Source organism: Cebus imitator, unplaced genomic scaffold (genome assembly GCF_001604975.1).
Source record: "Cebus imitator isolate Cc_AM_T3 unplaced genomic scaffold, Cebus_imitator-1.0 Scaffold151, whole genome shotgun sequence".
Lineage (NCBI taxonomy): Eukaryota > Metazoa > Chordata > Mammalia > Primates > Cebidae > Cebus > Cebus imitator.
In genome coordinates, this window is record NW_016107466.1 from 3,338,813 (window position 1) to 3,354,006 (window position 15,194).

The window sequence follows — 15,194 nt, forward strand, 5'->3', positions numbered from 1 at the left end:
CCTCCTGAGTAGCTGGGATTACAGGCACGTGCCACCATGCCCAGCTAATTTTTTGTATTTTTAGTAGAGACGGGGTTTCACCATGTTGACCAGGATGGTCTCGATCTCTTGACCTCGTGATCCACCCGCCTCGGCCTCCCAAAGTGCTGGGATTACAGGCTTGAGCCACCGCGCCCGGCTATTCCAAATTTTTATATGCACATTATGCCACAGACTAATCAGGACATATAAAATTCAAAATAATACTAAAAATTTTTATAATGTAATAATTTATAATAGCATCTTTATAACAGTTTTTAATGTCTGATTTATATGGTCTGCCTTTGACATCTATAAACTTAAGCACTAATTGAATATTTTTCTTCTTATTATTTAAACTGTTTTCTTTTAAAAAATATTGTACTGAAAAGTGAACATCTAAAAATAAAAATATTAGTGGCCAAAAGAAAATAAAATTTATAATTTTCTTAGAATAAGTTCTTAGTTTTAAAAATACTGATCAAAATGCATAAACAAACTTTTGATTGCTGATTCACTGGATCAACTGTATTTCCAAATGGGTTGTTATATTTTAAAAAGTCACCAGAAATGTAGAACAGCAGATACAGTTTCTCCAAATTCAAGTCAATCTATATATCAATCTATTTATCTATCTCTCTATTTTCCTATCTATCCAGCTATCTATCTGTCTCTATAATCTCTCTCCTATCTATCTAAATCATAAATTATTAGTCACCAAGTAAAGGAAATGCCATTTTCTTTGAGCCTTATGTAGGCCAAATTATTTTCTAAAGTATTTGTCTAAGTGTTGCATTTTTTCTTTTGTGGTATATCTGTGCAAGTTAGACACTGTTGTGATTCTGTTATTCAGTGGTGAGGCAGGCATGTGTGAAAGTATCTCTGGCTATATACACTTTATTCTTAATAACTGGTAGCATGTAGCACAAATCACATAGCTCGCAGAAAGTACGGGTACAAGACACGACCCCCTCCCCATCAAAGAATTGTCTCTTATAACATTTTACCTCTTAACCTCATAAGTAAAAGACCTCTTTTCACAGATAATAAAATGATAATTGCACATTGAATTTGAAAGGGTTTTTGGGGATAACAAAGCTAGTGGTTTCATAACCAGGATAATGTGTTCAACAAGTCTTATTCAAAAGAGGAGTCTAGCACAGCATTTTATATCAACTGCAATCTTTGAACAGCACAATCTGGGAGACCCGTGAAGAGTGAATTACAGTAATCAGCCTTCAAAATGACAAAAGAGTCAATCAGCATCCCCTTGCCTTTCTCGTGAAGCCTCTCAATCTGGTGATATCACAGAAATTATAAAAAGAAATCTTCGTGACGGATACAAAATGCTTCTCAAATGATAACGCCAAAGACAATGGGAAGAAAAAAGAACACACACACAAGTTTAATGTTTTTGAAATGACTGAAGCTGGATTCTAATCAGAAGTACTCCCTGGATGATGAGACATAAGGAGCAGCTGTTGAGCACTAAGAGGAACTTAGGCCAGTCTAGGATTTAAATTCTTAAGCTCCTGAACCAGGAAAATCTCCATTTGATTGAATAACCTGAAGATAAAATCATGTCTTAAATACAGGAGAATCAAACACATCCGTCTATTCACAGCAAGGTAATGAATGTTGGTTTCAAAGCAAGATGATCCTCCTTTTCCTTGTAATTCTACTGGAATTCACTGCCACCGGCCCCTCCAATCTTCTTCTACCCTCAGTGTCAGGTTCAAATTTCCATTGAATTAACTTCATGGAGAATGGAAGGTTCTCATTAATTGAATTATCTTATTTGCTTGAATTTTCAAAAGGAAGTTCCAGGAAAACTTCTAAAATATAATGGTTTGTATTCCCTCATTTGGAACTCCTAGGCAGCTTAAGCTACTGAGACTTCAGGACCCCTGAATACCAAGTGTGATTTTCCCTTCTCAAAACTGCAAAATGTTACAGCCCCACATTTTCAAGGAAAGTTTGTCCTGGGGATATCCTGTCGTTAGTCCAAGGCTAGCTGATTACAAATGGATCTAAATCTAAACCCTAGAGCCATTACTGAGTTGAAAATTTACAAAAGTAAAAAATAAAAGATGCGATCAGATGATGTTATCAATTCAACAGTCTTATTCTGGAATTTCTATGCTGAAAAATGATCTAAGCTATTTTCTTTATTGTGAGGTTATTTATCAAATAACCTCATCAAGAATTTTATTAATTGCTTCAGAAGAAAGCATTTGGTCTTATTGCTTCTCCTAAAAGGGAACACTAACGTGGTCGCCACATTGGCATAATGGAAGCTTAAATTTATGTGAGCTTCTGAACATGTTGCTGAGTATTGAGAATGTGTGACTATAAGCATGCTAGGGACGTGGATACTACTGCTGCTTGACCAATCACCGAAAAAGATAGACATGATTTAAGTCTTGGGCAATGGGAGGTTATTCAAAGTAGCACCATCAAAATTTGCTTTAAATTAGTTTATTTTGGCAACTAGTGAGTCAGAATCTTCTCTCTTGCTTTTTAGAATAAAAGTTGAAAATGGGTAAGCAATGCCATTTTACTGATGATTTAAGCCACTTTTTAGCATTCATAGTTCAAATTTTTTGACTTCTCAAATCTGAGAGCTTAAATCCTTCTCAAATTTGAAAATAGTCTTCCCTAATTACTATATTTTGTATATTAGGTTGTATTTCATACCAAGCAATTATTTTTAAAATAGGGGAGTTCTCTCTTCTCCATAATTTTATTTACTCATTCATTTGTTTTACTGGACAGAGTTTCTCGTCAAACACATTTATTTCCATAAAAGAAACAGCCTGAAGCTACTAGTCCTTAGGAGATAAGCTAGCCAAAGCAGGAGAAAAGAAGTAGAAGGAAATTGTAAGCCTATTTTCATCTTCTATTTTAGGAGCTTGTCGATATCTTGAAATATCTATGGAAGCAAAATACATTGTGAATAGGAGTAGTAAAGTTAAGTACCATGTGTAAATAAGCCACAGCACAAAGAGAAAAATAAGAGGATCCAGGGCAATCGTAGTTTCCTCTATCCTGCTTTACAGCCACAAAGTAGCATAAAAAGGGTTCCACAAATTCTGTCTTGGATTTTTTAATGAGTTTCTGCTAGTCATGGGTTTGAGACTAGAGGCAGTGGACTCAGGAAAGCAAGAGCTTTTCATTATTCAGTTTGAACTTAAGTCAATTAACTCTGCTGCATGCTCTAAAGAAGGCTTGGAGAGCCCCCCTACTCGCCTTAGAAATCAGAAAAACTACTCCCAACGTTGCAGAAGAAAAGAAGAGATGCAACGACTCTCAGAGGTGCAGCTTCCCAATGGGGTCATCTTGAGCAACTCACTTAACTGAATGGGTATTACTCTCATTTTACAGGTAAGAAAGCAATCTGCCCTGCCTTCTTAAGGAGCGGGTCTGGACCACAGTACATTATTACACTGAAGTATTTTTGAACTGTAGATGTCTGTGTAAGAGTGATATGTGGGCAAAATGTCTGGCACTTGGACAAAGTCTCAGTATTGTAACCGTATATTTTAGGATCTAGTCAGGAATGAGACAATTGAGGAGAATTTAACAAAGGGACTATTGACAAAGGTATGGCCCAGTTAAGAGAGACCTTCATGGAAGAATGCAGCACCAGATGCTAGCAAGAGAAGTATCACCAAGACTCCTAGACCTTAAGGAGCAAAGGAAGGTGGCAGTTATTTGACACCAGGTAGAATTTTACTTCAATGATATCTGTAAATAATAACCTGAGTGGCCAAATACAGGAATAAAGTCTTTGGAGGAGTCTTTGTGGGAGTAATTCATACAACCTCCTAGGCTAATGTATGTTGGTGGAACCTAACAAAAAGCCAGAGAGTAAGGGAGTTAGTTGAGACAATCTCTTATGGCCACCCTTCCATGCCAACACTAGGTGGACAGCACTGGGCAGTGAACTTGTAGGAGCAATTGGAGAATATTCTGTATTCTAACCATTATCCACATAAGCATTAAAAATTCTGGTTGGGGAAGCTTAACAGTGTGGTTGGGTGACTACTGTGTACCAGGAACTTTGCCTGAATTATCTCATAGCATCTTGGAATATCCACAGTGAGAAGCTGATTATTATTGCTGAAAGGATATAGAGTTCTGGTGAGTTCAGTAATTTATTCATGGTTGCAAAGTTAGTAAGTTTAAGACTAAGGTAAAAAATACAGGCCGGGTGCGGTGGCTCACGCCTGTAATCCCAGTACTTTGGGAGGCCTAGGCGGGCGGATCATGAGGTCGAGAGATCGAGACCATCCTGGCCAACATAGTGAAACCCCATCTCTACTAAAAATACAAAAAAAAGCAGGACATGGTGGCACGTGCCTGTGGTCCCAGCTACTCGGGAGGCTGAGGCGGAAGAATTGCTTGAGGTTGGAGGTTGCAGTTAGCCGAGACTGCACCACTGCACTCTAGCTTGGCAATAGAGACTACGTCTCAAACAAAACAAAACAAAACAAACAAACAAAAAAAAACAAACTTGCTTGACTTCAATTATGAGGGGAGCATTTATGAGCAGAATCAAACTTGAAAATACATGGTTGACCCTTGAACAACACAGGTTTAAACTCTGAGGGTCCACTTACATGCATATTTTTTTCATCATGTATTTTGGAAATTTTTCTGAGATTTTCAGTAATTTACAAAAATTGACAAATGAACCATGTAGCCTAAAATATAAAAAAAAATAAGAAAAATGAAGGTCATGAATGCATAAAAGGTATGTCAATGCTATTGTTACAGGAAAAGAGCCCCAATCTAGACTCCAAGAGAGGGTTCTTGGATCTCACGCAAGAAAGAATTCAGGGTGGATCTGTGTAATAAAGTGAAAGCAAGTTGATTAAGAAAGTAAAGGAATAAAAGAATGGCTATTCTATAGACAGAGAAGCCCTGAGGGCTGCTGGTTGCCCATGTTTATGATTACGTCTTGATTATATGCTAAACAAGGGATGGATTATTCATGCCTATCCTTTTCAGACCATGTAGAGTAACTTCCTGAGGTTGCCATGGCCTTTGTAAACTGTCATGGCATTGGTGGGAGTGTAGCAGTAAGGACAACCAGAAGTCACTCTTGTTGCTATCTTGATTTTGGTGGATTTTGGCCAGTTTCTTTACTGCAACCTGTTTTATCAGCAAGGTCTTTATGATCTGTATCTTGTGCTGGCTCCCTAGCTCATCCTCTAAGTTAGAATGCCTTAACGGTATGGGAATGCAGCTCAGAAGGTCTCAGCCTTATCTTACCTAGCTCCTATTCAAGATGGAATTGTTCTGGCTCACAAGGTCTCTGACACTATTCTATTTATATGTTAATCGACTGTTTGTTTTATCAGTAAGATTTGTGGTCAATGGTAGGTTATTAGCATTTAAATTTTGGGGGGGAGTCAAAAGTGACATTCAGATTTTCAGCTGCACATGGGGTCAATGCCCCAAACCTCTTGTGTTGTTCGAGGGTCAGCTGTATATGTCTCTTAGGTAGTATGAAGCTGTATACCTCAATGCTGGAGGGTAAAAAGACTTTTCCAATTGATAAAGTCCCATGAAGCATTTCTTGTCCTATTTGATAAAAAGATTCTCCACTGTGATGCTTCACTTATATTCTGATATAACTTGTAGAGGCTAACCCAAAGGTGTTATTTCCAAGTGAGTAGAAAAAAATCTATTTTAATTCCAAATGCCTGAAAGACATCACAGTTTTGTTTAATTTTACATTTTCACTTTCACAATATATAAACGAAACCATGAGAATAACACATACCAATCTTTTTTGACTCGGAGAAGTTGGAGTTCTTTTATGCAAATAACCTAAGAAGTCTCATGCAGAGGCTTCACGTCATCAACTTTCTTGAAAAAAATTGCTGCCTTCCTTGGAGAACTACAATATTTTGCTCTGATTATTAGAAGCTTCATGTCAAATTGCAAAGTCCAATGGATGGCCTTTGGTGATGACCTTAGAATGTGGTGGTACAAGCATTCATGTAACTGTCACGGGAGGAAAACAATGTTTTAATCGTTTTTAACTGAAAATCTGAGCCATAATGAAAATATTCTAGGTGGTGAAAATGCATATTCATAGCAGAATAGCTATCTTGGTATCTCAACATGCTAATATAATGAGGTTTTGTTATCTTTGTTGCTGTGTTTTGCTTATCTGTTTATTTTCTTCTCAACAATGCCTCACAGTAATCTAAATCTGAATGATTGCTATATTTCTACTTTTCTTTCTGTTTTTATTTTTAAGTATATAGGTATGATCTATGAGTTATATTATGATGTGATCAAATGCTGAAACAAAGCATTACATTGAAAAATATCATCATATTATTACAAATGTTTCCAAATAAGCAAGGTTATCTAATTCAGTACTCCCTGAATGGGAAGCTCTATTATTAAAGTTGTGTCAGAGTCTAATAAAGTGTCTGAGAACTCACAGTTCTTCCCAGAGCCTGCTCCCTGCATAGGTGCATTATATTTCCCTGGTCACTCCTGGGACTCAGTTGCTACTTAAATGATTCAGGGACTTGAAATCCTTCCAATGCTTGTATAGACAGATAATTTAAGTAAACCATAGGAGCCATAAAAAAAAAATACAACTTCAGAAGTGGCCAAGGCAATGGCTCAGCTTCAATTTGAACTGAACATGTACAGTGCCCCTTGGTTAGAAGTGAAGGGGGTACATTATCTTTAATCTGGACATTTTTCTTTTAACTTGTCCAGAGATGTAACACACATTGATTCAATGGATATATTATGGACTAGCCAAAATATGTTTTATTGTGGACATTTAGCAATATGGGGAAGGGGCATCTTATCACACAGAGTTAAGTAAAAATTCAGGAAATAAACAAATACAATGTTATCATACTAATACATATCTCAGTCGTTTGACATGAGAAAATAAGAAATAACTGCAACATCTATCTATATGGGAAGGCTTTACTCAGGTACCGTATATTGTACAATGAAAAATTATACAACTGTGGGAAGTAGTGAGGTGAACCTCTATGCAGTGATGAAAAAGTGTTTCAAAAACATCTCCTGTGAGAAAAAGTAAGTCTCAGAATGCTGCCTACATTATGATCATGTCTGTGTTTAAATATTTATATGCACATTTGTGTGTATGTACATATCATATCTTGCCTGGGAATTTTGCACATCAAAATGTCAGCATTACCTCTGAAAAAATATGTGGCAGTAGAGACAGAGCTAAATACCTTTGATTTTCAAAATAACTTAAGGAGTATCTAAGCAAATTTTGGATCTTTAACAAGAATATTAAATTACTAGTGAAACAAACAGAAAAACCCACATGAAACCCTGAATATATATCAGAAGAAAAAACGTTAAGATTTGAGCAGTGATTAATTTTATCGTATTTTATGTAATTTTATATTTTACTTACCTTTTCCTATATCTTTCTATGTTTCTAAAATGTTTGATTCTTTTGCAAAGAGGAGAGGTATTTAAACAATTAAAATATAAACATAGTTGAACAGTAGATTAGAACTTAGACACTTGACTATATTAATTCTGATTGGTATTTTATTCATCTGAGTTAATTCTAAGATGCATTTATTTATTTCATCTCTCTAATGTATTTGTGAATTTCAGAATAATTTATCTTTGACCTCAGAGCCTTCAAGCCATTTGTGTATTTACTCCTTTTGTAGGGGAATTGGAATCCATGATAAATTGGAGGATTCTTTCACTTCCAGGGCTTTCTGGGATAAATGAGGCTGGGTTATGATATACTTTTTAATTTGGTAGGCAAGGGTATGCCATTCAGTTTACTTTCTACTATATATTTTTTCAAGTTCTTTTTTATACATTATAAAATATATTTTTGCAAGTTATCTGTAAATGTCTATGTAATCTTTCTCCTTGATACATCAGGCACACACCAATCAAATGTCAGAAGAACACAGAAAATTATCTGAGTAGGGACTTGGTGTATGCTCGCATGTTTATGTGTGTGCATGTCTGAGATTAATATTTTCGTTTTTGAATTAGCTCTCTGACTGAAAGTGATTCTTCCATTTTCCCCCTCAGCTATTATAAAAACTGCCCTTCCCAACATGGACAGAGAAGCCAAGGAGGAATACCTGGTTGTTATCCAAGCCAAAGATATGGGTGGACACTCTGGTGGCCTGTCTGGAACCACAACACTTACAGTGACTCTTACTGATGTTAATGACAATCCTCCAAAATTTGCACAGAGTAAGTTAATTTCCTGCACTGGGTGAGAATCTTGGTATGATGTTTCCATTTGAATTTATATTATAATTTTTAGTGCTATTTAAAAACCTGACAGCAACCATTGAGTGGCTTATTAAGTGCCAGGTATGGCATGATTTTGATACTAAACTTATTCCTGTTTTACAGATTACAAAGCAGTTGATAAAATTCTAATTATCAAGCACATGGTTAGTAAGAATTAGTACCAGTACGCCTGACTGCCAGCTGCGCGCTCCTTTCTCTTTTGCGCGCTGTCTTTACGAAAGCTTGAGAGAATGATGAAAATGAAGCTCAGATATTGCGCTATCATTAGTCCCATTTGTTTAATAAAGGAAATCAAATCTCTAGTGCCTGAGGTAGGGAAGACAAATATGCAGTAGGCTTGCTGTAAAACGTACACTCCTCCTTCCCACAACTGGGAGGATACCAGTTAGACTCCACTCTTCCTTGCTAAAGCCATGCTCTGCCTTGGAAATTTCAACAGCATGCATTCTGGGCAGACAATGTAAAAGAATCAGGGAGACAATCATTATTTGGTGACTTTCTCATACTCTCAGAGAACACTTTCTTCTGAGCATTTATTCAAGTAATATGACAGAGACATGATTGGATAAGGGCCTTCTGACATAGGGACTCTTAAAGTGGGATATGAAAAAGTGAATAAAGTTAACCGGAACAAGGTGAAGGCATGGGAGGGAGGATGAGTAGTGAAGCTAAAAAAGATATTCAAAAGCCCTGTGTCTACATACTTATTTACTTTTTTTAAAGATTCCACTTATAAGTAAGATCAGGCAGGACTTTTTTTCCCCTCGATCTGACTTATTTCACTTAATATAATTTCCTCTAGGTTCATTTATGTTGTTACAAATGACAGGATCTCCTTTCTAAAGGCTGAATAAAATTTCATTGTATAAATATACACCACAATTTCTTTAGCCATTCCTCTGTCAGTGGATACTTGCGTAATACTCATTTCTTTGCTATTCTGAATAATCCTGCAATAAATATGAAAGTGTGGACATCTTTCCAAGGCAGTAATTTCTTTTATCAAAACATCACAGGGTACACCTTAAAGGTAGTCAATAATAAAACAAAAGAAGCCCTGTGAAAGGATGGTGTACAGCCCTGTATAGGGATGGAAATAATTTCACTGCAGCTGAAGTAGAGAGTGGCAGGGGAAAGTGCTGGAGCAAGAGTCTGGAGAGTTAGGTTAGTCGGAAATTAGTCATACTTAGATTTGAAGGCCATTTTAAGTATGAGGACCTTTATCCTAAGATCATTAGGAAGCCATTTAAAGATTTTAAATTCTAGGTTGAGTGACAGGTTCTGGTTCCAGGGAAATTGGAATTGGAAAGGAATTAAATCTGGCCTTCTTACAATGTCTTCTTTTCTTTGCAGCCAGTTAAAGACTTATTTGCAATCATTCACATAAAGGTGATGGTATCCCTGGCAAGCAAGGGTGGTTGTGTTGTATGCAGAGAAAAGTATATGGGTGTGATGCATAGTTGAGTTATAGAGGACAAAAGTCTAAGGATAGATTGCATTTTCAGTTTAGAAAGATAGATAATCATATTTCTAACATGAAAAATTAGATGCATGTTGGTGCTATTTGTTGTTATAGGAAATACCATAGAAAAACTGGTTTTTAAAGAGATAAAGGAGGGAAGGTGAAGGCAGGGGGAGAGGGAAAGTGTGTAATAAGAAGAGAATGTAAGAGAGAGAAATGTGTATGGATCTTGAAAATGACACATTTGAGATATCTTTGAGAATTTATCTGAAGAAATTTCAAGCCAGAAAAAAATTAAAAGAGATGCATTTTCATTAAGACTTTTAGAATTTTTACATCTGGCAATTCATAAATCAGACAACAATGCAATCCTTTTAAACAAAATTATTGAAACGGAGAACGCCATTTCTCTGTCCCTCATTTTTTTTTTTGTCTTCGTGGTTGTCATTACAGTGACTAATGCAAGAAACAATATTTCAAAGATGATTGTTCAATCCAATAGTGGCAGATCAATTTCAAAAGTGTGCCTGTTCTTAGAGATAGTAATTATTAGCTATGATCACACTGATGAGGAGAAGACACAGAATAGGAGCAGGAGTGGATAAAGAAATGTTCCATTTGCTTGGCTTCCCAGTGCTCCCGATGTAGGACTAGCAGCACGGCATGGTCCCTTGCTGGCTTATTTGTTTAATAAGCATACTGAAAGGGATCATCTCAAACCTTACCTGGAATATAAAGTTTGTAGGAAATGGACTCATTATACCAATTATGAGAAAACTGGGAGACTGCTTAACGTGAGGATTTTCAGTCCCTACCTTATGGCAAAACTATTTGGAAAATGTTTCTAATACCCAGTCCCATAACTTTGTGATTATGAGAGAGATGCTTTTATCCCATTATTAAGTAAAGGGGTGTTAGTGCTGCAAGAAACTTTACTGTTATGTTGAGTATAATGAGCCTTAGTTTATCCAAGGGTCTCAGTGGATTTGAGTTCAAACTAGATTAGGCAATATTCTCCAGATTTTATTTTTCCTTTTGGGTTTTTAGTTCATTGAATGTTTAATTTTCTCTTGTTGTGGTTACAAAGGGACTAAAACTTTTTGGTTTTCTGAGTTTGGGTTCCCCAGAAACAGACACTGAGACAAGAATTTGATTGTAAATGTAACTTGGAGATGGGACCAACAAATGCCAGTGTAAAAAGGAGAGAAAGAAAAAAAAATAGCCAAAAAAGGTGTATTATTGAGTCAGCTACCACTGTGTGTTACCAGGAACTTTATCCCATTGGAGAAAGTCTGAACCATTGTACAGAAGGAAAAGAAAAGAAAAAACTGAAAGTTATCCTACCACAAAAAGGAGAGACCTAGAATTTTACATACTAACTCCTGTGAGTCTTTGAGGGCTGATTCTGCAGAAAGCATTAATTTTCTGGCATTTCTGCCCTGACATTCAGTGGGCAAAATGGGTTCTGAAGGCCAGAAATAACCCTCAGGCAAAAAAATGCAGGAGTGGCAGTTAGATGTAAGACAGGTGTGCACTAGAGTAGTAATGGCCAGGGGTTATGGTTGGGGCACCAACAACTTCCTCTATACCAATGAAAATGAGTGACAGCAGTAAAACAACTAAAGTGACTTGAATCAAAATCTACTAATGCCACTAATTAGATGCACTTTATTGCCCCCATAGGAGAGTGAATATACACTGTAATTGTATTTTGCCTAGAAGTGTTGAAGACAGGATTTTTGTCTTCAGAGCAATGAGGACTTTAGTAACAAGAGGTGTGTTTCATGTGTCTGAGCAGTTTGCTGTGGGGCGCAGCAGTTCAGTAATTGAATTTTATCAAAAATGGTCTAAAAGTCTGTATATACAAAGGTAAATTCAAAAGCGACTTCCAGTGTGTTACGCATTGTATCTTTCTGTGTTGAAATTAGCTTAATATTTTATGTTGGCAACAACGAATATCCCCATGGGCAGTAATTGTGATTATATAGCAGACAGGAAAAAGTATACACATAGATTCACTAATAATCTTGATATAACTGCTCCAAATATATACTTGGTAAACATATGGTTGAATAAGTTTCATATCTCAGAAGAGCCTTGAAAACGGATCATGCCTTCTTCTGGGAACTGTTTGTCTCTGGTTCAGTTAAAAGACTGAACATTCCATAAAGGAAATGGGTATTTCTGTCTTTTCCATCACTTTTTTGGTAGCATCTATAAAAATACCTAGAACAAAGGAGGTGCCCAACAGATATTTGCCAAATGAATGAATGAATGGTTGAAATTTGTGCAACACTCATTGCTTCTCCTTTTTTTAAAGGCCTGTATCACTTCTCAGTACCAGAAGACGTGGTTCTTGGCACTGCAATAGGAAGGGTGAAGGCCAATGACCAGGATATTGGTGAAAATGCACAATCATCATATGACATCATTGATGGAGATGGAACAGCACTTTTTGAAATCACTTCTGATGCCCAGGCTCAGGATGGCATTATAAGACTAAGAAAAGTAAGCTAAGAAAACTTTTATTCTTCTTCAAAATACCTCTTTGAAACTTGAGTTTTAAATTTGAGGGACTTGTGTGGACTTACTGACAGAACGGTACAGCTGGTAGATGTTTAGCTTTGAGTAGTAAGACAAAGTAACCAAAGTCCTTTTGGCGCCCCTTATCTCTTGAGCCCACTTCACATTTCAGCTAAAGATCTCTAAATAGCTACCGTAATAATGCTGGTCCCCCAACTTCCCCATTACCCATAACCACAGGAATTTACTTAGTCCTTGTACAGGGCCCTTCAGCCATGTGGGGAAGTCAATACCCTCTGAAGGCAGCCCGCCACCAAACGGGGAGAAAAATTGGTGGAAAGTTACTATTGTTTGGAGAAACTATTCTGAGGCACATTGTTTAAGGTTGTAAACAATGAGAACAGTGAGAACAGGCCTCAGTTGCCCACAGAGGCGACAAGTTCAGTGGCTTTTAGTCTTTCTGTATATGTCTCTCTTCACGTTTGAACTCTTGCTTCCTGAAGTATCTTCCCCAAATACAGTGAAGCTTCCCAAGTCCTTAGGAAGGCTGTGCTTTCATGGGAACTAAAAAATAAATAAATAAATATACAGACAGAACATTCAGGTTCAGTTTTCCTGGCTTGCCCTAGTGCCTGAAGGACAGGGCCAACCCTGCTACCAGTGCATACTCAAAACTATAACTCAGAGGTTTGAGCATTATGGGAAATGAAGTTCATCTTTCCCTTACTTCTGGGAAGGGAGCTACCATTGAAGAAAGAAACATCTTCATAACAAGCACATATAATATAGGAAAATTTGAGACTTCTTTTGTTAGCTGTCTCTTGTTTCTATGGTAGATGTAAAAAATTCTGTACAATATTTTCCATTTATATTTCTCATAATAAAATCTATACTCACAAGAAATGCGTATGGCATAGTTCATTACATTATAGTAACAAAACATTTGCAAGGAAAATACTCTTTGATCCTTGTCCTGATTATTTTCTTCAACATTGTTCTTCAAATCTTTGTCATGAAGTAGGTCAAACTAGTTTTTAAATAGATTTGCTTGTCCTCAAATAAGATAGATGGTGGACCACACTATTGGGATTCAATAATTTTTTTTCACTTTCTTCATTAGCATTACACACATATGACTGTAAGGTTACTATGTGAATCTCCATTAAGTTACATGGAGATCTATTTCCAGTGGTCTTGCTCTAAAAATGCCCCACTGAAGAAATCTTAACAATGAAGACCTAAAGTTTTCTGAATATTCTTTCGAATAAATAATAATTTTAAAAATTAAATTTGAAAAATATGTCTACATTTATTTTAACTTTCTGTTGAGCAACACTATCTTTCTACCAGAAAGTTTAGCATTAAAAACTGTAAAACATTTAAAAAGTCATGTTTGAAATAAAGTATGGTATAATACTTGAGTCAATTAAGTAACCCAGAGTCACATTTTCCTTGGCTAACAATTTCTTTTTTTTTTTTTTTTGAGACAGAGTTTCGCTCTTGTTACCCAGGCTGGAGTGCAATGGCGCGATCTCGGCTCACCGCAACCTCTGCCTCCTGGGTTCAGGCAATTCTCCTGCCTCAGCCTCCTGAGTAGCTGGGACTACAGGCATGCGCCACCATGCCCAGCTAATTTTTTTGTAGTTTTTAGAGACGGGGTTTCACCATGTTGACCAGGATGGTCTTGATCTCTTGACCTCGTGATCCACCCGCCTCGGCCTCCCAAAGTGCTGGGATTACAGGCTTGAGCCACCGCGCCCGGCCGGCTAACAATTTCTAACGTCACTTTTATTGTTATTATTCCCATCTTTTTCTGCCTTAAGGTGCTCTTATAAACCAAAACAATTAGCCATTGGCTGTATTTTTATTTGCTGTTATTTATAAACTTGGAAGCATATACTATACACCTTGACACCAAGTAAAATATGTATTTTACCCTAGAGAACAGTGCATAGGAGTAGTATTCCTACAATCTGTAGGCCGTCTTTTTTGTCCAATAAAATTCTTAGGACACCAGAATCTGTCTGGGTTCATTGTCGTTATGTTGAGCGGGAACAAGCAGAACATGATCTGTTATGCTTAACAATGTTTGCGAAGAGTTTAAAATTGCAAAATGGTTACAGTAAAGCTGATTGACAAATTGTGAATATGCTGATGTTGCATGATCTATTCATGGATGCATGTGCCTAGTAATTTTAGAATAGATAGGAAAGTGAGTGCTTGCCTGGTTTACTAGACAATATGGCAAAAAAAAAAAAAAAAAAAAAAGAGCCAAGTCCCATTAGATCAAAATTCAAATGTAAAATCCAACACAATATTTTGAAATAAGAATATATAATTAAGCTTGCCCTGGAATTCTGAAAGATTTCACTAGTGCCAGTTTGTCTTCTAGCTTATTTTTTAAAATCTTCATTGCACATTTAAAGTTCTATTTCTCATGAGAAATTTGTACTGTGTATGTTTACTGTCTCTTTGAGCCTTGACAGACCTGCATTCTTGAAATTTGAAGTATTATGAGCCACCATGAATTGGTCTACAAAGGTGCTAGTGCACGTGGGCTTCTGGCTTATTGAAGGGGACTGTCTTCTTTTCATGTAGCTTTACTTACCTAGGTCAAGGACCAAAGTCTCTCAGAGTTTTACAGAATGAAGTAATAATATGTCAGAAATATTGTCAGTAATGGAGTAATGAGGTAATTTCAAATTGCTTTTAAGTGGTTGGTGGGGGCACAGTTAGACTCAGTTATCTATTTATACTACTCACATCATTTCTTCTTCTAAATATAAACACAAGAACATACATAGATATTGGTGTACATATTTCTTTATTTGCCCACCAGCTTCATAGCATAAACTCATAATAGAAAACCTAAGAATGT

General features: G+C 36.6%; 1 protein-coding gene across 4 annotated transcripts in view; it reads left to right on the forward strand.

The window, feature by feature from the left end:
• Positions 1-15,194, forward strand: part of CDH8 (cadherin 8) — a 383,989-nt gene that overhangs the window by 210,257 nt on the left and 158,538 nt on the right. For all 4 annotated transcript variants that reach the window (XM_017543294.1, XM_037743753.1, XM_017543295.2 and 1 more), the window contains exons 5-6: positions 8,101-8,268; positions 12,114-12,301. In XM_017543294.1, coding sequence (XP_017398783.1) covers positions 8,101-8,268; positions 12,114-12,301 — 356 coding nt within the window. The remainder of the gene's footprint in view (positions 1-8,100; positions 8,269-12,113; positions 12,302-15,194) is intronic.